Raw genomic sequence first — 22,631 nt, 5'->3', positions numbered from 1 at the left:
TATATTCGTTATTCTCGTTATTCATTGTATCTTTAAATATTGAATATATTTATATTCTATTTTAGATATATTATCTATTAATTGATCTAATTTGTCGTTATTAGTTTTTGTGATATTGAATTATTTATATTCCGAATATAATTTGTTTAATTTTCTTCTTATTTTTCTTAACTTTCTACTAGTATGTTTCTTCTTATATTTCTTTTTTTTTTCCGTCTACCTCTAACAATTTCTGAGAAGATTGGGTATTCAACTTTATTCCAAAAGAAAGGTAGCAAGAATAGGAGCCTAGAGAGGAGACACTTCACGTTAATCGACTTGTCATAATTGTTTCGTAAAAGCTACTTGCGTCATGCATATATAATTAAAAAAAATAGAGTTTATAAAACCAAATCACCAATGGTTGTTAGATGAAGTTTGATTAGATCTGTCAGTTGCTCTCTTGCAAGTGCTCCATCTCCTTGATCTCTTCTTTTTATTATTAGCTAGATTTGGCATTTTTAGCCATGCCTTCGACCAAATTGAGCTTCCTAAGTCTACATTTTTCTTTCTTCCTTTCCCCCACAATAGTGATATTTCTTTATTACTTCTCTTGGTTAATGGAAAAACAAAATTCCTTAATTTTACCCTACCTGACACCATCCATCTCCAAACAGTAAATGTGTTTTCCTTTCTTCAATAATATAAGGTAAGCTTTTAAAGGTAATACATCCTCCATATAAATATATACATATATATTCCCCGACTGGTGCATTTCATACTAAAAAGAGATATGAAATAAAAGAAAATTAAAATTTTTAAAAAGAATAACATTTTGGTTGTTTTGTCAATTGAAATTCTATGGCTAACTCCATGTGAAATATTTTGGCAGAGGGTGTACGTGAACTTGATCCAAATAATTCGGGTTAAATTTCAATTGTTTGCCAACCACTGAACGTGACCTCAGCATTTAAACCATTTTGTGGATGTTTGCCTCAAAAATATCTCATGGAGTGCTAATGTCATGCGTATTTGTGGATCATCATTAGTGTTTCTTCAAGGATATTTCAGTTGCTCTTTTTATGTCAGAAATACTCAATGATTGTACGTTCCACAACCTTGGTGTTTGTTGTACAAAAGAACCAACGCAGCTTCACCGTGTAATATCATCGCACCAAGTGCAATCACCCACAAGAGTATTGTGACATTACGTCCACAAGTTGTTTTGATGAGTCGTCTAGAGGAACAATTTAATCATTACCCATACCTCTTCGAAAATATATCTGGGAGATCCAGAGTGGTCAAAATAATCTGTTTCCACATGAAACCATTGCCAAGGTGAAGATATTGCTTTTCCCAACTGCCCATGCATCATGATTCAGAAATGAATTTAGAAAACAAATAAGAACACTAGAGTATTTCATCAAATAGCTCAATGACCTGAGATGGAAACCTTACCAATAAGATCACAGAAAACCATACCCTCTTCGCCTGTCATCATTAAGCTGTCCTGTATCACCAAGTAGCCAAACGAGACTTCCTGCAAGTAAGAAGTTGCTTCAATTGCTGGCTTTGTCATTTGCAACGTCCCATAGGACTAATACAACAAAGCTGCAAACAGAGAACCTCAAGAAACCCACAATTATTACTTACAGATTCTCAATATTGGATTACAGCCATTCAAATAACAAGCAGGCAATGTAGCATCTGCAAATGGAATAGGCACTTCGGATGCAAATTTTGTACAAAAGAAACAAGCCACTTCTCCATCTTCAGTGTGGGACCTAGCATCCGTTGGCTTTTCTTAGATATCTAGTGCACTCAAAATGGCACATAAAAAAGCCAACTGTGTCGCAATTTAACAAAGCAGAGAAATTGAAGTCAAATTATTCCAACACAGCGGCCCAGTAGGCCTGCCTTAAACTGGATCTACTTTATCCAGAATTTTGATAACACCAGGATATACAAGATTCCAAATGTTTTTTAAAGAGAGAATCAAAATTTGATAATTGAAAAAATAAAAGACTGAATAATAAACATCAACAAGTGTAACAGCAAATAATCAGTTACAACCATTATATTAGCCTATTGTTTGATCCCAAACAGAAGCATTCTAATGTACACAACTGCTACATAAACCTCACCAACTGAAAACGGGTATCCAGACAATCAAGCTTTGATTTCCAGGTACAAAAGAAGACCAACAAATTTACACATGCAGTTACTCCAATACTGCAACTTCTTGGTCTACTCTCCAATAGTTTGCATCATTGTACTCTTTTATTCCTGCCCCACCATCATCTGTACTCTCTTTTTCAGGACTCTTAGGAGCAATGCTCTTTTTCAATGGAGCAGCCTCCCCAACGATCCCCTCCTTAAGAGCATGTTCCATTGCCTTTTCAGTACCCTCTAATTCTACACCAACAAATTCAACATCCTCTTCAAACATAGAAGGAACAGCAGCTGCTTTCTGACTAGACTCAGATCCAGGTGAACTTTTCCTGGAATCTGGAGAGGTTGAGACACCATTTTGAATAGATTCTTCACTACCACCAGAAGTGGAACTTACCAAAGGAGTTGCTGCCTCCACTGAATTCGCCAGATGGCCACTAGAGTTACTGGGATCTTCAAATGGGTTCACATTGGATCTACCAACTTGAAAGTCTGAAGCATTGCCCCATGCTGCCCATTCAGGCATAGGCCTGTCTCCAAAGGGGTCGTCATTGTCTGTTGTCTCAAAGCGAAAGAAACCCATGTCATCTGACGGACCTGCTTTCTCATTTTGTTGATTGAAGCTACCACCATTAACAGAATTCGATCCACCAAATCCACTATAGGCATTTGAACTAGAAGTGGGTGCTCCATCTGTAGAGTTTTTGCTCTCAGCCAATCCATCCTCCTCTCCAACTACCACCTCGTCATCACTATTGCTATTCCCACCATTTGATGTTCCATTAAGGTTGATCTCTTCCATTGCCTCTGTAGGTGAGGTGTTCATAGGTGCATCACCAAGTCTATCATCTTGAAAAGCAAACCAGTTTGAGTTTGTGAACAAACTGCTGCAGAACAGTTAAAAAAGAAAACAGAACTGTCACACACAAGCAGTATAAAGTCTATATAGTAAAAAACAGATGCTATGACCTTGCCTGTGTCACTAGTTGCCATATTTTAGCACACTCAAAGGAACCAAAGAAACAGAAGGGCATGCATTTCCTTTTGTGTGTGTGAGTGGGTGGGTGAAGGCCTGAAGGGGAAGGGGGAAGGAATCTTCTCTCTCCCCATCCTCCTTCATTTTCTTGCATTTAAAATCTAAGGGCTCGTTTGGTGTGAGGGATTAGAAATAATAGTGATGGGATAAGGAAATAGTGATGGGATAAAAAAAAAATTATGTTGTTTGGTTGGCAAGTCCGGGATAACTTATCCCGGGATTAATAATTAGTACCGGGATAAGTTATCCCTCCCCATGGGTGGTATAGTAATCCCGGGATAACTTATCCCGAGATAAAATAGGTAAATGACAAATATGTCCCTTTAAATCCTTTTTATACATCATTTTTTACATTTATGTATATTTACACTTTTTTTAATACCATGTATAATAATATTTACTACTCCTTATTTTTATGATCATTATACATATTTTCCTATTAAAACATTATACTATATAAATATAATTTTTATTTATGAATTTATTTGACTAATTCTTATGTTTATTTTATTTTGATTTCTCATAAATTTTCTTCTCTTTAATAAACTTAAGAGGGAAGTTCTATTTTTAAGCTAAATAAGAAAAAAGTTATATTTTTAAATACACATGGTACTTATCATGGGAATACATAAACAAAAATATTTAAGTTAAATAAAATAAAAGTTTTATTTTAAAAAATGAATAACTAAAGCTCACAAAGAAATATTTAAAAAGTTTAAATAAAGTGAAGGGTAATTTTGTAAACAAACAACTTGTTATTAAAATTTATCAATATATATTATTGTGAATATAACAAACCAAACACTCAATAAGAAATAATCCCAGGACAACTTATCCCATCATAACTAATCCCAACATAACTTATCCCAACATAACTTATCCCATCATAACTCATTCAAATCAAACGACCCCTAAGGGTGTTTGTTTGGAGAGAATTTATTTTCAGTTGCCTACACCCAATTATAGTGCAGAAAACACGTGCTGTATTGACATCTGCACACGGCTAAAGCTAATCCTTTAAAACTACAGAGCTGCACACTCACCTCCCCTGATCATCTCCCAATCGGAGGGATGATATCACAACTTCAGCAGACTCATCATCAAAGTAAACATCCTACATGGCATGACCATAAACTGTGAGAACACAGAGGCTTATGATAACATCAAGAAAAAGATTGACAGAGCTTTAAAAATATTCAAAAGGAAGTAATGTCAATCACAGAATAAAAGCACTACCTCATCATCTCGTTCAAGAGCTGTATGACCCTGTAAACAAGTAATGAAGACCATGAATGAATTGACAAATGTGTAACCATAACTCAACTGCACCCCACAGCCCAAAATCAGGGTTACGTGCACAGGTCCCAGAGTTGTATTTATCTTCTCTTCTGCTTACAGAACAGCACCCAACCCCACACCTCTAAGCTTCTTCCCCGAAAAAAGAAAAGAAAAGCTGAGAAATTAACACTGCTCTAAATGCACTAGGCAAACCCTTACCTCTTCAGCATCATCATTGTCATATATGGTGTATCTGAATGCTTGGCTAAGATTATTGGCTAAAGCTGCTACATCATAATCTCTGTCATGAACATCCTCCTCATCACTGTCCCTCATCCGATCGTGTAATGCAGTCGGCCGGCTGCTCATATTTAGAAAACTCATCATGATCTCTATTCCAGTAGTTGATACAGGGATCAACAAGGGCAGTAAAGAGGAAGAGGCAGAAGGGAAGTAAACTGGAACATTTTCACTTCTTTTGCCTACCAAAAGTACTCAACATAACCACCTCTCATTCTCCACTTCTTTGAAAATTTGTGACATCTATATTTATACTACTTAGAGGAGCTATCCTCGACTATCTGATTAAATGATTTTATTAGAAGCTTTTTTTGGTTGAACATGTGATTTTCACTATATGCTTTTCGTCTAATTAATAAGGACACTTCTTGTCACTACTAGAAACGGACATGACTGCAGCCTCCAAAAGCACATGGTTACAGTTAGTTCTCCTGCTTTCCCACCCACCATTTATTTTTGCTCACAGGGACAACAATAATATGTAGAGTACTAGTCTGTTAATACTTCTCTCTGTTTACTTCTCCAATTTTTTTACAACTCTGGTTATTTCTCCATTTTATCACTCCACCAGGTTAGGGGGGAGTTGAGATATATGCAAATGGCATGGTTTAGCTACGATAAGCTTTATTGAAGAACACTAACACTATAAAAAGGTATAGCTGATGTAATTGTTCCACTTACATAAGGTCTGGTGTTTGTCCGGGGTTAGAACTTGCATGTCCATATATTTGAAGAACCACTTTAAAATCAAGAAACCCTAATTTGCCTTCAAAGACGAATTATTTAGAAGTGGTATGAACTGGACCTAATAGAGCAGAATGGACAAAGGGAATTCTATAGCCGACCCTAGATAATTTGGGATCAGGACATATTTGATTGATAGACTAACATTAGAGATGATATAATATTGGTGATCAGTTACACAATTAAAAAAAGAGGCAAAACTTACCCACAAGCCCATCGGTAGACATTTTCGATTGTATTACGCTCTTGTAATACAGTAGTTTGCCAATCGCTCCATTCCATATTTTTCTGGTGTAAAGAACACAGACTAGCATGTGAGGATGCATTTAGCACAAAATCTGCTGCCATTAATAGCTATTATATAGAATGTCATCAGGCAGAACCTTTCACCAACTTCTTCTACTCAATCAATATGATGAGCCAAAACAATAACAAAGGATCTAATGAGATACTCCACAATCATAATAATGATTTTGCTAACAAAGTGATTTCACATAATGACAAGGAACGTGACACTTGAAGATCAACTAAAAAGTTTAATCACCCCACACAGTAAAATCAGTGCCAGTGCACTCTTCCCAACAACTATAAACAAGCTAAAAGATCAATTTCATATCAAAGACAACTTTTGAAGCATGATGGCTAGGTAACCGTATGTTGAAATTAATTGCCAACGTCCATCCTAAAATCTTTTAAAGATGTGGAGAAGCAGTGTTCAGGAAAGCGAGTAAGGTTTCAGTGTACTCTTTCCTTCCAGTACTTTTTCTCTTTTCTTTCTTCTTCATACTGGTGCAGTGGCACTGCTAGATTTTCTTCCTTTTTTTTCTCTTTTCATTACTCTGTTTTCCTTTGCCCTGTATAGCTTTGATTGTTTAAATTATAAGTTGCTGAATTTGTTTTCCTCACAGTGATTATTAGATATATATTGCTGAATTGTTTTGTTCCTTAACAATGACTAAATGTTGTTGAATTTTTTCTTAATAATGAAAAAAAATATAACGTTGATTATTTTTCTTAAATCTTATCCGCGATTAAACATAGCTGACCCGGCATGAAAATATGGGGGAAAAAGTTAGTAAGACCAATTGGACAACAATTGTATGTCTGTTGTGTGACAAGACAACTAAAGGAGAACCTTTATTTAGTTTATGAATTTTTGCTTATATATTTTTCTCTGTTTATTTTGGTCTTTTTTCTTTTAAATTGTGCTTCACTTCAATGAAGTGAGCGCTTCGCTTAAAGTGGGACCTTGTCGCTTTTTACCGCTTTGCGCTCCCCTAAACACTGTGGAGAAGAGCATCTTCTTAGAGACATAAACATAAGAAGTCTTTATCCCTTTCTTATGATAGTGGTGTTCAGGCCAGCTTTGCGCACCTCGACATTTCCCCGCTTAACTGTTACCTTCACTCTCACAGATACCGGCAACCTGTATTTTGCCCCACTAGAATTTGAACATGAGATCTCATGATTCTGCTACCACTTCATTGACCACTAGGCCACACCCAAGGGTGCTACAAATTCTAACAATTAGGGGTTGTTTGGTATGAGAGTGGGATAGACAAAGTTATCCCATGGATTAGTTATCCCACCATACATATGAAATAAATTATCTCATCATTGTAGTACAAATGGTAGGATAAACAATTCGGGACTAACTTATACCTATGTAGCTTGGACTCTCCAAAGTTGATGCCGCACCCGTGTCGGATCCTCCAAAAATACACTACTTTTGGAGGATCAGACATGCACCCGTCATCATTTTTAAAGAGTCCAAGCAGCATAGACTAATACCTCTAACCAAACGCATGATAAAATAATCTTGCATTTTATCCTTATCCCTCGTACCAAATGACCCCCCTTAAAGTTTCAAAAGCACTGAACAATTATTCTAAGAAAAAATTCAAAATCTAATTGAACAATTTTGGTCAATGTGCTCATAAGCAGTTCATCATCGTTTAAAGCATATCAAGCAACTAAGCACAAAGCTGTCACACACCTCAATATGTGCTTGAATGTAGTTGTCATTCTTTCCCAACTGAACAAGTTTGTTAGAAATCCGTGTTATATGTCCTATGTTGCCCACTCGGGGTGCTCGTTTTCCAGAGTTAGCAAAAGTAGGCTGCATCAATCAAAAAATACCATTAAAAACATTTCAAGTTATTAAGTGCAGTGGGGTTCCCATTTAAAATATTTCTTATCTGGGAGAGAATAGGATGGAATAATTGGAAGGAAAAAAAAACAGAAGGCACCAAGATATTTAAAACCTAAAACTTAATAGAAAGTAAATCAGCTATTCACAAATATCAACCTGTTTTTCATCACTAGAAATTGTAGACTGTTTATCCGTTTGAAGTATCTTCCCAATCAAATCACACTCTTCAAAAAGATGGTCAACAATTATTTTGTTTTTGTTTTCCATGCAGGAGATTATTATACTCTCCACGTGATGATGTAAAGCATTATTGTAAGGGTACCTGTACAGCAATTAAGTATTTTGTTAGAACGTCAAAGTAGTAAGAAAGTCACCCAACACAAAACCAATGGTTTTTGGTGCCTAAACCAGCCATTGAGTTCCAGAATCCATGAGCATAGACAAAAATCTTACTCAAAAAAGAGATCCAGGACTCTTTCAATTGCCCCCGAGCTAATCAACTCTTTCTCTGCAGCTTCATTGTCAGCTCTCAGTAGCACGGATATGAATTCCACAATCTACAATAATGAAGCAAACCACAAAGATACAAAGATCAAGAGATCCAGGTGAGATAGTCAACTCAACTATTTAGCAGTCAAATGTAATTACACTTAAAATGCTGAACATATTTTCATATTAACACTCTTTCCTAAGCTTCTATTCCACTGACTAAAGGCTCATAAATATTTTTCAACAAATCCACCAAATAAAACAAGACAAGCTATCAAGCTATTTACAATTCATTCAAAATACAAACATGAAACAACTTAGTCCATTCTAGCTTTGAAAATCCCTTCGGTGTAACACCAATCAACCTATAATAACCAAAAATTGAAATTAAAGAAAGATCGGCTCACTCAATTTCAAGAACATACACAATACAAACCTTCAAGCGATGCTTCCCTAGAGGTGGTCTGAGTTCACCATATGTCGTAGGTAGAATCTTCTCATCAGAGGTCACATTCAACAGTTTGACCAAGTCACCTGTGACAAAATGGACCACAATTGTGAAACATCTCTAAGGTGAGCTTCAAGGGGGCAGTAAACACATCAGCTGTATCATGAACGAAAGGGTTTTTTTTTCTTTCTTGTGATGGCTGTGTGTTTTCATGCTTTACTACTGCCCATTCTCTTAGAAGATCTATACTGATCTCTCAAGAGTAGAAACATATAACAATTCAAAATCATATAAGCTTTTGCAAAAAGAAACTTACCGAGTTTAGGCAGCATTGCACCAATAGTGTCAGGACTGACATGCACGGGTGACTCGTAAACATGCTGGCTCCGGAAGGAATACATCATAAATGATGGGATTGATCTTTTTGAATCCAACAGAGATATGCAGACAGTCAAAGAATTGACAAGGGCAGACTTTGAGTGTGAATCTTCAAGGGCATGACCAAAGATCCTTGCTACAAAGCTACATGTGAAGAAAGTTGAGTATTTATCAGTCAAAGTTTACCATCACTAGAAAAGAACACCAGGAAAACAACCAGCTTTCCAGTAAAGTATGAACTGAAACCCCAATACCTTGGGCTAGATAGTTTTGTAGCCAGAGGCGATGGTGTGTTTCTGGTTATTGCACATAGCGTCTCTGCTGCATTAGCATGTACTTCAGGAGGACTCTGAACAATAAAACAGTACATAAGAAATGATAAATCACCTCATTTAAATGGATAGCTAATTCTTGCTAGGTATTTAAGAAACGCTTCTTGGGTAATTAGAACTACTACTACAAACATGGGTGAAATATTTTTTTCAAAATGTGTACAACATGAGTCGAACTGGTTAAGGATGGAAACCCATTTTGGTTATAATGCTGGGCCAGATGACTCTCAATGTCAAAATTCCAAAAATAACTTCTATGTCCTATTTCATATGAATGTGTTGTCAAAGGCGCACTTAATCGCTGAAGCGAGGCTCAAAATGTGTTGAGCGCTTCGCCTCGCTTAATGTGCACTTCGATGTCGTCATCAAGGTTCTAAGGCATACTTTTCGTTGCCAATGAGCCTCTTCCGGAGAGGCGAGACTAAACAATTGATATTTTACGGTACCGTAGTATTTTTTTTCAATTTCTTTGTTAATATATTTATCATTCATTCTAATAATTATTAGCCTTGGACTAAACATATATATTTGTATGTTTTCTTCCATTGCGCCTTTTTTCTTTAAAGCCCACGCTTTATTTGCGCTTAAAGCCCCCACGGACTTTAGAGCTTTTCTGCACTTTTTGCTTTTGATAACACTGATTGATAATGGATTAAGATGTTTCATATGAGAATGCCATTTAGTTATGTTGTTATGTGTGTAGGATAAAACGAGCTTGATGCAGGACAAAAACAGATGAAATCAAGAATAAAAATGGAAGAAAGTAAACTGAGCAATTGCGCAATCATGCAGGAAGGACTACAGAGCTGGAGCGCGCAGTTAAGGCAAACACCCTAAACAAAGTGCTTGATCAAGTGTCCACTCGAGTCCCATGTGTGTAAAGCACCCACTTCTTCTGATGGGATTTTTAACACAGGGTTAATTGCAAAAGTTTCTTTGGATACCCCTTACCTATATAAGTCCTACAAACTAGTGGTTTATAACAACTTCCAAACTAAAGAGTTATTTTCCTAAATAGTACTCAACAAGATTTATATTGAACAATTTTTAAACCAATCCAATGGAGACGATATCTTTCTATACTATCTTTGACGTAGAACGAGCTTATTTATATACTTGTGTTCTACACTTCCCAAAGCATGAGTGCACAATCATATATCGTTATCATTATTCAAAATGAATGTGGTACCCCGACAACTTGTAAACGTCAACCAGAACACATATATCGAAGGAATACTAATGAAAAGTAGCAGATAAGCAAATTACAGGAAGCATTTGTAACTTACAGAAGGGCTCAGTTTATCTACGATCATTTCTAAAAGATTGCTTTCAGCCAACCATTGCATCACATCTGTCGTGTTAGGGTACATTTGATCATCGGCACCTACAAGTCGGACCAAAACCTATAAAGAAACAGTTCATCAGAGGAATGTCTTGTCTTCACCAGATCAATTCTCAAAGTTGACTATATATCACAATCATACACAGGTTGTGGTAGATGAAAAACACAACTGAAATACTAACCTCCATTATGGATGTTATACCAATCAAATCCACCATCTGGCGGAAAACATCATGGTGCGCCTGTAAGAAAATCAAAATGATCTGGAATATAACAAATTCTTTTGGAGGGGGGGAGAGGGGAAGACAAAAAACGAAAAAACATGTGCACGTTGTTAAGGACTATTAAGCTTTAAATCAATATCCTCTCTAAGGTTGCTAAGTGGAGGATTAGACAAGGTCTCCTTGTATTAACCCACTCCATGTAAACTTGGAGATAGGAATGTTCATGGTTGGGTTTGGGATAAAACCAAACCAATTTAGTTGGTTTTTAAAATTACTAAGACCAAACCAAATATAATTCATATCCATCGGTTTGGTAGTTGTTGTTTTGGTTTGATTTTTAAGAAACATAATGATATTTCTCTCTTTTATTTTTTCCTACAATTAGAAAAGAATTTTCCTATCATTTTCCTACTCAAAATCTTTTATTAACCTTTTATTGTGTTGGCTATAATTTTAGTAGATTATGGAGAAATTTCCTTAATATCTATAAGCTTAAATCAAGTGAATAAAGTTGATAAGAAATACAAAAAAAAAATATAAAGGTAGTCTTATAGTTGTTTCTTTGAACAAATGACCTTGGATTCATGACTTTCTTTAAATAAATGAGCCAAGGTGTAAAGTTCATTAGAGATGAATAACATTTCATAAAAAATTATACAAAATATTTAAAATTATTTATAAAAAATAATATATTGTAGATATATAATTATCAATTGTGTATATAGCTTCTCAATTTGGTTCGGTCTTTTATTCAGTTTGTTTCTGATAAAGCCAAACCAAATATTATTGATTTTTTAAAACTTAAATCCAACCAAACCAAAACCAAATAAAAATTGATTTAGTTAATCAGTTTAGTTTGGTTTTCCATTTAGATCGGTTTTTCACCAAATCATTAAAACCCCTACTTGGAGAAACCTTTCTTCCAAGAAGTGGCTCCATGCAATTATTTCATAGACAACTAGAGCAAGTTTTTGTCTCTTAACCCTCCTTGCACCACCACCCACCACATTTAAATAGATATGCAGAAGTAAGTTTAGTGACATCAGGATTTTTACTTGTCTAACAGATTTAAGTATAACTCAAGAAATCATTATGGAGTTCACTAAGCTCATCAATTTTTTTTCCTTATGAACAGTTATTTTTGGGACAAGTAAACCAACAGTTACTATTACAGATCAGAGTGCAGCTTCTTTTTTTGAGAAAGAGTGCAGCTTCTTTTTACATCTCTTCTTTTATAAACTTATAGTTACTATTTCAGATCAGAGTGCCTCCTAATTAAACTTTTCAACAAGGGTGAAGATGCAAGCATGAGCTGCCTAACAATAGAATCCTGACAGGGCTGGGTAAAGCACAAGCCAGAAAATGTTATCTTCCCTGCCTCCAGGTTGTTTGCAGGATACAGAGAAAAACGCACAGATCATAGATATGTAGGTCATGAGTGGCAGGGTCTTTAATAGAGACAGGTCAGCATAAAAGACGCAAGAACCATGAGAGGAAGCGATGAAGAGACAAAGGAGCCAACTCAAATTTGCAGAGAGAATGACCCTATACTAACTATCCTTCCCCAAAAGAAGGGAACCCGGCCTTGAGAGGACTCAAACAATCGTTGATACCAAGGGAAGACAAGACAGGAATAATTGGTAGTCTCAGAAAGGAAACTAGGGTATTTCACAGTGCAATTGGGTGGCTCCATAAATGCAGATTAGACAGTTACGGTAATGGGCAAAGCAAAGAGTTTGTTGTTTGTTGGAGAAGGCAGAGAGTTTTATCTCTAGAGGCACAGACAAGAAATAGAAGCAGCACAAAGAAGAGGACTAACACATAGTGAACTTAACAAACTTAGGGCGCAAATCAAGAAAAGATGATTTTACATTGCCCAAAATAAAAATCTTCTGCCTAATCTTATATCAAAAGATAATATGACAATAGAAAAGAATGATGCTAGAGAACATCAAGTAAGCATCTCAAAGAACGAATTAAAATGGCATGACCACAATAAATATACATAACTTGTTTTTTGATAAATAAATACATATACACTTTCATGAAGATGAGGATATCCCTAGTATGTTAGAGTCCTTAAGGAGTTCATAGGAAAACAACATCACTTTTGTATTTCTGATTGTAAGTATTACTGGAATATGTCCTGAGTATTCCTGTGTTTATAATACAAGTTACCTTTTCAAAAAAAAAAAAATAGCTACCAAATGAAAATTGCATTGGAATGCAAAAGCAAACATGTAACAAACGAAAATGTGTGGCTTTCTAAGGTTGAACTGGTTTTAGAGAGAGGAACTACAAAAGATTCTTCGTTGTCTTGCAAAAAAAAGGAACTTCTGGAAACTCCGAAAAATGGACCAATTCTTTTTACATCTAATCTACCAGCGTTGAAGAAATCAGTTTACTTTCTTTCAACCACAAATTATAAATTTATGATTTGTTGGACACTAACTTGAAAATTAGATGAAAAATGACCATAAGGAGCACAGAGTAGCTAAGCAATTTATAATATCATGGTGTAAATATTAGATTATATTTAGTTAGGAGGCGGAGTAAGATATTTTCTGGTTAACCTTCTTGTTAACCAAAAATGTTGGGGTTAGCTTTGACCTTAGGAATTGAGTATTTGAGTTGATGATGAATGTAAAACCATAACTCAAGCCAATCTTTGTGGTCTCATTTCAAATTGCTGCTTGGTTTAAAAAAAAAGTTTCTTCAGCACTGTCATAATATATCAGCATAGCAGACTGGACAAAATATACCTTCATATCATACTACAATTTTTTCAAGTTGTTGATTTCCACAAACAAAATCCTTTTATTGACAAAATATAACATCTTGCTTATTTTTTCAGAAATAGAGACCCAAAATTTTAACAATATGAAGCAGCAAATATTAGTCGTCTGCAAGAATGGATCTGTGGTATGCTACCTGAACATAGTTCATGAGGGGAACAGTCTTCCGCAGCATGAGGCATATCACAACCTGTAATTCAGTAGGAATACACAAATGAACTTGCTTTAACCAAACAATATTTCAAATTTCAAAAAGGACAAAGGAATCTTGTACACATGAAGCTAGTGAATGAATGATTTCATACCTTACTAAAATACCCAGCAAGCAACGCACTATGCGGACAACTTGGTTCCAAGAAGGAAAATAGTAATTTCATGAGCTGCGCCAAGATGATAAAAAGGATTGAACTCTCGGGCAAAACAATTTCTTCTCTGAAACTAAAATGTAAATAACTTTTTTTTATATTTCAATTTTAAAATTAAAATGTAACAACTGCATCTAGTGAATTGCCGTACCTCTTCTTCTTCCACTAGAGTCTTAAGGATAACATCAATTTCACAGGTGAATATTTCACTGGCAAGGAAAGGAAACCTATGGTGCAAGACATTAATTAGAAACAATAAGTTGCAGTGATAATACCTAACATCTAAAATTAGAAACATACAATTGTGCAACGACAATTATTCAAATAATTAAGGCTTATTCATGTCCCATGATAACTTACTTAAACTTCCGTTTGCTATCGGCATCCTCAGAAGGCTCATCAACAATGTAGTGCAGCAACTGCTCAATCTGGGATCTATCTCTCAAACTGAAACCTCAAAATCATAGAACTGTCTCAATAAACATTGGGATATTAAGTGGTATCAATACTGAATGGTGTAACTATTTCTTCTTCCCTAGAACTATATGTCAATTGATAGTTAAACTGAAACAATTAGCGGAAGCATATGCATGATAAGAGAAAGGCGTTTTTATAAGGTAAAGAGGGATTTAAAAAATTAAGACTCCAAGAATGTTTACAAATTTATGAGACGGCTGTTCAAAGCTTTGCATTCTTGAATTATCTCTTCTTCATCGAGAAGCTCTTCCAATGTAAAGTTTTCCTTGTCTAATACTGCTTCAACCTGAAAAACCGAGGGAAAAAAAGTTTCAAAATCTGGCAATAAAACAAAAGGAAAATGGAAAGTATCGGACTTATTGTAACAACATAATGAACAGAAATTATCAGACATCTAACTCAAAATATAGAATAGCCAACTTACTATGAAATTCAATGAAGATGTTTAAAAGGGGTCAAGCTAAAAAAAAAATCATACATTGAAGGACATCAAAGTATTTGAAAATCACATTATGAATTATGGTAGGGTCCTGCAAGTCGGTGATTTTTTTTTTGAAACTGGTAAGGTTGAATTCTTCAGCATACAGTATGCTGGCTACCTCCAAAAAGGGATGATTACAGATTTCCTATCAAATCTATAATCTGGTCTATATCATCTATACAAAGCTGTTAACACCAAAAAAGTAGAGATACTATACAATTCCATTTAACTTTGTGGATGGAATTGGATCTATCTTCAAAACATCTTCCATTTCTTTCTTTCCAGACTGACCACCATACACATGATGGTATTAGCTTCCACCATCTCCTTTGACTCTTACTGCCTCCCCTCCTAATCCAGCAGCTCAGCAGCTCAACAGATCTGATGTATGTTCTGGTATTGTGCAGTTCATGCTTGTGATGTTGAGAAACAAGTTCCAAATTTGAGCAGTAAACTTACTTACAATGCAGGAAGAGATGGTTATTTGTTTCCCCTGTCAAGTTGCACAAAAAAACACCTATGAACCAGTTGTCTGCCTTTCTTTTGTAGAACTTCTTCTGTTAAAACATGCTCTCTTTATCACTAACCAGGTGAAACACTTTACTTTTGTAGGAACGTCACTCTTCCAAAAGTAGTTCCAAATATATTTTGGGGCCCCTGTCATCCCCATTAGTCCTCTTTTGTAGGCATTGTTGACTGAGAAGACTCCATCCTTGCTATGTTTCCACAGGATCTTGTCTGTTGCTGTTGTAGTTATAATCATTCCAGCTAGTTTTTCCAGTAGCGCTGCCACCCTCTCCACCTCCCAGTCATTAAGTAGTCTTCTTAAAGATATGTCCCATCCCTGTTCTGTCCAACAATCACTCACTCTAGCATCAGGGTTCTCACAAATTAGAAACAAATCTGGAAAAAGTTCTCTAAGAGAGGTTTGGTCTATCCAACCATCTTTCCAAAATTTAGTTTTGTTTCCATTACCCACCTTAATATACACATTTCCTTCCATTTGTGGCCATTGGGTCCTGATTGTCCTCCATACCCCCACCCCATATGGTTCAGAGGCGATTTTTGTACACCAGGGATTTAGTTCTCCATATTTTGCTACTATAACCTCCTTCCAGAGAGCTGCATCTTCCTCAGTGTATCTCCACAGCCATTTCATCAAAAGGCATTCATTTTGCAGCCTCAAATTTCTGATCCATAGCCATAGTCGGTGATGACTATTGTTGTGACGAAAAATCAATAATCTGAAGATACTCCATAGTAATCCATGCAGAAAAATTTCCAGAACTACTCTATACCCAAAAACACTCATGAATTGCACAGGTCCTATGCTCAGTCTTCAAGATGATAAACAGAGAACTTAAGCTTTCACTTAATAAACATGCACACGCAAAGAAACAAGTTCTACAGACAAATGAAACATTACCTTATTAACATTCAATTATCAGTTTTTTGGGATGAAAAGGTAAAGAGTTTATTAATGATTACCAAGAAGGTACTTATAAGAGGACATCAGAAAAGATTTTTTCCTTCTACATTGAAGGAATTCCACAGATTCAATAAAGAGGCTATGTCATATCCAACACTCTTCCTACACCACAAATAAAGACTCTTACAGCATCTCAATTTCTTTTTTCTCATTAAGACCAAAATTGTTTCTATCTAGCCAAGTATTCCAGAAAACGCAAGTAGGAACTGCATTTCAATGGTGCCTGCTGCCCCTAGCAAATGTTTGTGTAAACCTGAAGCATAAAAGCAAGTTCTATACTTCCTCGCATAACACATTGGACTCCAAAAAATACTCAGAAAGAAACATTGATCAGTTATTAAGGCTCGGTACTAAATAATATTGTCAATTAGTATTAAGATAGGAGACAAATTCTCTTTGATCGAATAATTCCAACACCAGTAAGCCCGCCACACTGTCCTCTAAGCAATTAATTTCGGCCATCAAAAGGCATATATCAGGACTCCAGTTTCATTTCTCAAATCGCAAAACATAAACAAAGCAAATAACATTACCCAATGAAGCCAAACTCAAGCTAATTACCAGCAATTAATTAAAATAAGCACCAAAAGTAACAGCACAGAATATATCATAAGCAAATTACATGATCCAATTAAGGCAATTAATTCAACAGAGTAAATTTAAATCAAACAGGCACAGACACAGTAAATTCCCCCGACGCATCAATGAACAGAAAACATGAAGTCCTAACACATAATACACTGTCTGCGAACTTAAGCCACACATCATGCAAAAAAAAAATGAATCCAAAAACTCACAAACGTTTCGAAATTCAATCTCTACAAATTACACTTGCTCATTCAATTGATAAATACAAGGACAATAGCATTAAATGGATCGAGTGACCTACCGGTGAACAAGCAGAAAGAGATGTGAGCTTCCAAAACATATTGAAAACAGATCTGTAAACCCTAGAAGTGAATCGAGAAAAAAAAGAAGAGATTGGAGATGGTGATAGCAAGAAAAGTAGAAAACCCTAACTTTTGAGATCAGAAGAAAGCGAAGCCGTAAAGATGGAAAAGAGGAGAGGTTTTCTAATTCTAAAATCTAATAATAAATTCTAATAAAACTAAAAATGTTTTATGTTGCTGGGAGATATGAGGACGGGAAAGTACAAATTTTGAGGTTCGAAATGTGTACTAAAATCGGAAAGGGGAAAAAATGATGAATAGGATAAGCAAATCGAGAGAGGGGCAAAAAGGAGATAAAATCATGCAAAATATTACCCCTCTCAAAGGATTGTCATTGTTACAAATCCATTAACGGTAGATGTTCTCTTAATCTATCTCTAACGTAATATATCTATTTATTATATTAATTAAATATTATACTAATATATTTATCAAATATTGTAAAAGAATGTCTTGTATATTCTATAAAAGGGTAGTCTTCACCCTTGTGAGAGTCCGGAACCTAAATAAGCCACAAAAAGATAAAAGTGACCAAAATAAGTCATTATTCTACTAAGTAACTAAAATAGGCTTAGTGGAAGAAAATATTCCATTTTATGCAATATTTCAAACGTTTTATGTTAGTTTACGTGTATATTTTAATATATAACGGAACTATTTTTTACACCTTGTAAAGCGGAACTATTTTTTACACCTTGTAAAGCGGAACTATTTTTTACACCTTGTAAAGCGGAACTATTTTTTACACCTTGTAAAGCGGAACTATTTTTTACACCTTGTAAAGCGGAACTATTTTTTACACCTTGTAAAGCGGAACTATTTTTTACACCTTGTAAAGCGGAACTATTTTTTACACCTTGTAAAGCGGAACTATTTTTTACATACACTTTGTAAAGTGGAAGTTTTTCTTACACTTTATAAAGTGGAAGAAAATCTTACACTTTATAAAAAGTTACTTTACATTTTGCAGTGTTTGTCATACAATTATATTGATTTGACATATCATAAAAACGGAAAAATTAATTACATTATGTAATTTATTTTTTTATTCTGAAAACTCCTCCAAGCTCCATTTAAGGACGTTCAAACATAGCACCTTCAACATCTTTAGTCTTATATCTTTCTTCATTTCAATCTCAAAAAAATGTCTTCTAAACCAAAAGTTAGAGTTTCGATTGATTGGGATGGCGAAATTATACATGACGAAAATACCGTTTATTATAATTGTCCTCCCAAACACAATGCTAAATATTCAATTAATGTCCGATATCATAAATTTCTTTCAGCAATTTATAAAAGAATGGATATAAATAGTACTGATTATAATTTGATTATAATCAAAAAATACCCTACTTCATTTTTATCACAAGGACAAGTAAATTTTGGAGAGTGGATTATCTATAATGACGAATCGTTGATCGACTTTTGAGGGTTCCAAATGACTACATAGATCAAATCAAGTTAACAATACTTGAAATTTATGTTAGGAAGGAGCCTAAGACTAGTCAACAACGTTCTCCTTTATCGGTCGATGTCCATACCCGATTAGAAAATCGTAATAGCGTTGATGGATTTTCGATAACTCAATCTACTGATTTTTCTAACATGACTCATTATCAAAATATTCTTACCTGTCGATATGATTTTGATTTGAACGGAATATCAATGAAAGTGACCGATAATGCTCAATAATTATATTTCGATTATTATTTGTTGATTTTGTTAATTGTTTATTAATATATATTATTTATTATTCTTATTATTATTATTGTTATATATTTTGTAGCGGTTTACCTCAGCAAGAGAGGAATATTGCTCCAAGTTATGGACTAGATAATTATTTTGGACAGTCCTCACAGTTTGAAATGACGAAAAATGTTGGGACATCCTCAAATTTTCATGTCTCGCCTACTTTTGATGCAGATGACTATTGGTATGTCCAACACGTGATTTTTTTATTTAAGTAAGTTAATTGCATGAGGCAAATATTTTTACTTTTTTACACATATAGGGAAAATATCACACAAGATGAGACCATTGATCCTGTGTATATTGATGATCGTGACCTTCCAAATTACGGCTCACCTTCAGGTAGTGATAGTGATGATTTGCCTAATGCTGAGAAATCAGGAGATAATATTCCATTTGAGGCATCATCTAGTGATGATGATTTTTTGATGCCCAATCGGTCACCAAGACCAATATCCATGAGTCCTTTTCGTAATCATGAAATTCCTTATCTTGATCATCTCCCAGATGGTCCAGATATCTTTAGCGATACACATGATGAATATACATCACAACGTACGTGGCGTGAACCGCATGATTTCATGAACGGTGTTATTTATATTGAAAAGGGCATGTTATTCAATTCAAAGAAGTACTTGCAAAGAGCAGTTAAGCTTCTACATTTAAAGATAGCGAGAGAGTACTCTGTTATTAAATCGACAAAGAAATCATGGCAACTTGTTTGCAGGCGTATAGAACAAGGATGTCGATTTAGGCTGACTTCTTTTAATGATAAACATACTAACATGTGGAAAGATGGAAGATACATTAATGAACATACATGTAATATGGGTACGTGCCGCGATGGACATTTCAACTTGGATATTGAGATGATTGCTTCTATCCTCCATACCGATACAGAAAAAACACCAAGGTACTATTTTATCCTAAGATGATTTTTCTTTAAAAAGAAAATATTCATTTTTTTATTTGATAATTAATATTATTTTTACTTTTCAGGTTTCCCATCAAAGACTGCCAAACAGTCGTTCTTAAAGCATATGGCATTTCGATAGGCAGAAGAAAAGCATATCTTGGTCGCAAGCGTGCTTTTGAAAAAGTCTATAGTACTTGAGAGGGTTCTTTTGCCAAATTGCCGAGGTTCATGGAAGCTTTGAAACACTTCAATCCCGGAACAATAGTTGAATGGAAAATAGAGCGGCGTGTCGATGTCATTAAAGATGTATTCAACTATGTGTTCTGGACTTTTAAACCATGCATTGATGGGTTTGTGTTTTGTCGTCCTATTATATCGATCAACGGAACACATGTCTATGGAAATTATGATATCAAGTTGTTGATTGCGATTACAACGGATGGTAACGGCTCAATATTACCTTTGGCATTTGCAATAGTTGCGAATGAGAGCATGAAGACATGGACTTTATTTTTGGATCATTTACACTTGCACATTGTCAAGGGTCGTAGAGGTGTAGCATTGATATCAGATAGGCATCACGGAATACTCTAATCCATGTATAATTCTCCAAATTGACAAGCCCCATTTGGGTTTCATCGTTTTTGTTTAAGACATTTGAAGGCCAGTTTTTAAAATAAAAATAAAAAATGTCACTTTGAACAACCTTTTATGGGCAACTGCAAATCACTGTTAGGAGAAAAAGTTTTTGGAAAAAATGGAGATGATCAAGGAGATTAATGCGGAAGTGTATGTGTGGTTAATGAAGAACGATCTTGACAAATGGACATTGCACAAGGATGGAGGTAGGAAATGGGGCATGCTGACAACAAACAGTTTTGAGTCATTCAATGGTCTGCTTAAGTCAACCATGGGCCTATCAGTTACTGCAATGGTGAGACTCACTTACAATCAAATTGTGAACAGTTATGTTACAAGATCAAAAATTGTTAATCAGCTAGTACAACAAAAACAACAATGGATGCCTAAACCATTCAAGTATTTTGAGGAAAATAAAAAAAAGTCACAGCGTCACACACTCATCAACTATCACCAACAAAGGGAAAACATATTTGAGGTGCAGATACATATGCATCATGGCTATGGTGGTAATAAGCATATTGTAAATGCATCGCAAGGAATATGTCAATGTGGTAAATGACAATCATACCACATTTTGTGTTCTCATGCAATAAAGGGATTTGACCAAATTGGGTATCAAGCATGGGAGCATATGGCACCAGAATTCAGCATGCGTAACTACAAAAAAACCTACTTCGGATAATTCAATCCACTCGGCGGTGAAAAGTATTGGCCCGATAGTCCCTTTATTATGATAGCAAATAAAAAATATTTACGAAAAGTGGGCATAAATAAAACCACCCGTGTACATAATGAGATGGATGTTCCCGCAAGTACACTCACTCGCAAGTGCTCAACGTGCAAACAAATAGGCCATGATAGATGCAATTGTCCATCACGAGCTCGAAACGCATCATATGGTGGTAGTAGTTAAAGAAAGATGTGTAACTGTGTTAATTTATTCTTGTATCATTTTATATGCAACTTTTTATTCATACTTTTGGTCATCCTCCAGTCATATTTTTTCATTCACTTTAAAAAAAAATACATACACAAAAATAATAACAGTATACACAAAAATATGAACATACATGAATTTTTCATTCACTTTTCCTCAAAAAAAAGATACATACACAAAAATAATAACTATATATAATTAAATAATAATTATACATCCTCAAAAAAGAAATACATACACAAAAATAATAATATTATGTTCCACAACCCTTTCTTGAAATTCGTAGAATGTCTCGCGGCCTAAGTCTCGCATATCCATCCTCATCTTCATTGTCCCTCTTCCTCTTCTTGGCCGGAAGATCCTTTATGTTCACATTCTTTACAATTCTTTTAACAACTTTTTTTCTTCCGGGTGTTTGAGGCATATCATCCACTGGCATAATGAAAGTAACATCTGGAGACGAGAGTGGTGACAAAGTGGTCTGCAAATAGAAAGTTAGATAGTAGAAATTGAAAATTAATTGACAAAAATAAAGAGATCCATCTTTAAAGAGATCTAGCAATACAACAATAAATCCAAGCACACCAACACTATATATTCGTATGCTCCATTCTTTATTTTGGATCATAGAATCAGAACCAAGACTTCATTATTAAGACAAAAAGCCAAATTAACCTAAGTTCCATTATTAAAATTTTGAACAGATACAAACATCATGACAACCAAAAGAACTGAGAAATGCAAAATTAAACCCAACTGATAGAAATACTATCTCTAACTGCTCCAAGCATTGATACATTTATCCTAAAGCTGACAATGTCAAAGTATGTCTTTACTACTACATTTCTTATATAAAATCAAAACATTAATAACTAATGTAAATATTTTAAAAGAAATAAATAACATAAACCTGTATCACATCGGGATCCTCATTAACTGTCGGAACGACATCCTCT

At 35.0% G+C, this 22,631-nt stretch overlaps 1 protein-coding gene and 1 long non-coding RNA gene across 4 annotated transcripts; both read right to left on the bottom strand.

Annotated features, from left to right (window-relative positions):
• Positions 1-724: 724 nt before the first annotated feature.
• LOC107062618 (uncharacterized) lies at positions 725-1,605 on the bottom strand. The gene is made up of 2 exons (XR_001474750.1): positions 1,438-1,605; positions 725-1,339 (listed from the first exon to the last, which is right to left on the bottom strand). It is a non-coding gene; the product is annotated as an uncharacterized lncRNA (long non-coding RNA).
• A 337-nt stretch (positions 1,606-1,942) lies between these two features.
• Positions 1,943-17,643, bottom strand: LOC102596683 (serine/threonine-protein phosphatase 6 regulatory subunit 3-like). 3 transcript variants are annotated; one of them, XM_006357502.2, is made up of 19 exons: positions 17,371-17,643; positions 14,694-14,797; positions 14,395-14,481; positions 14,186-14,261; positions 13,975-14,049; positions 13,806-13,859; positions 10,833-10,892; positions 10,595-10,711; positions 9,231-9,325; positions 8,915-9,120; positions 8,587-8,684; positions 8,115-8,218; positions 7,818-7,983; positions 7,506-7,628; positions 5,715-5,797; positions 4,685-4,826; positions 4,424-4,453; positions 4,231-4,301; positions 1,943-3,038 (listed from the first exon to the last, which is right to left on the bottom strand). In XM_006357502.2, exons 1-19 carry the CDS (start codon positions 17,407-17,409, stop codon positions 2,201-2,203), a joined length of 2,568 nt encoding a protein of 855 aa, XP_006357564.1. In that variant the 5' UTR covers positions 17,410-17,643; the 3' UTR covers positions 1,943-2,200. The 3 variants fall into 3 exon arrangements, with proteins under 3 accessions (XP_006357564.1, XP_006357565.1, XP_015168965.1); XM_006357503.2 differs by having other exon boundaries at positions 1,943-3,035; XM_015313479.1 differs by lacking the exons at positions 14,395-14,481; positions 14,694-14,797; positions 17,371-17,643 and having other exon boundaries at positions 13,975-14,107.
• Positions 17,644-22,631: the final 4,988 nt, after the last annotated feature.

Source organism: Solanum tuberosum, unplaced genomic scaffold (assembly GCF_000226075.1).
Source record: "Solanum tuberosum cultivar DM 1-3 516 R44 unplaced genomic scaffold, SolTub_3.0 scf00247, whole genome shotgun sequence".
NCBI classification, from domain to species: domain Eukaryota; kingdom Viridiplantae; phylum Streptophyta; class Magnoliopsida; order Solanales; family Solanaceae; genus Solanum; species Solanum tuberosum.
Note: the sequence above shows the minus strand (reverse complement) of the source record. Positions and strands in the feature narration are given on the sequence as shown.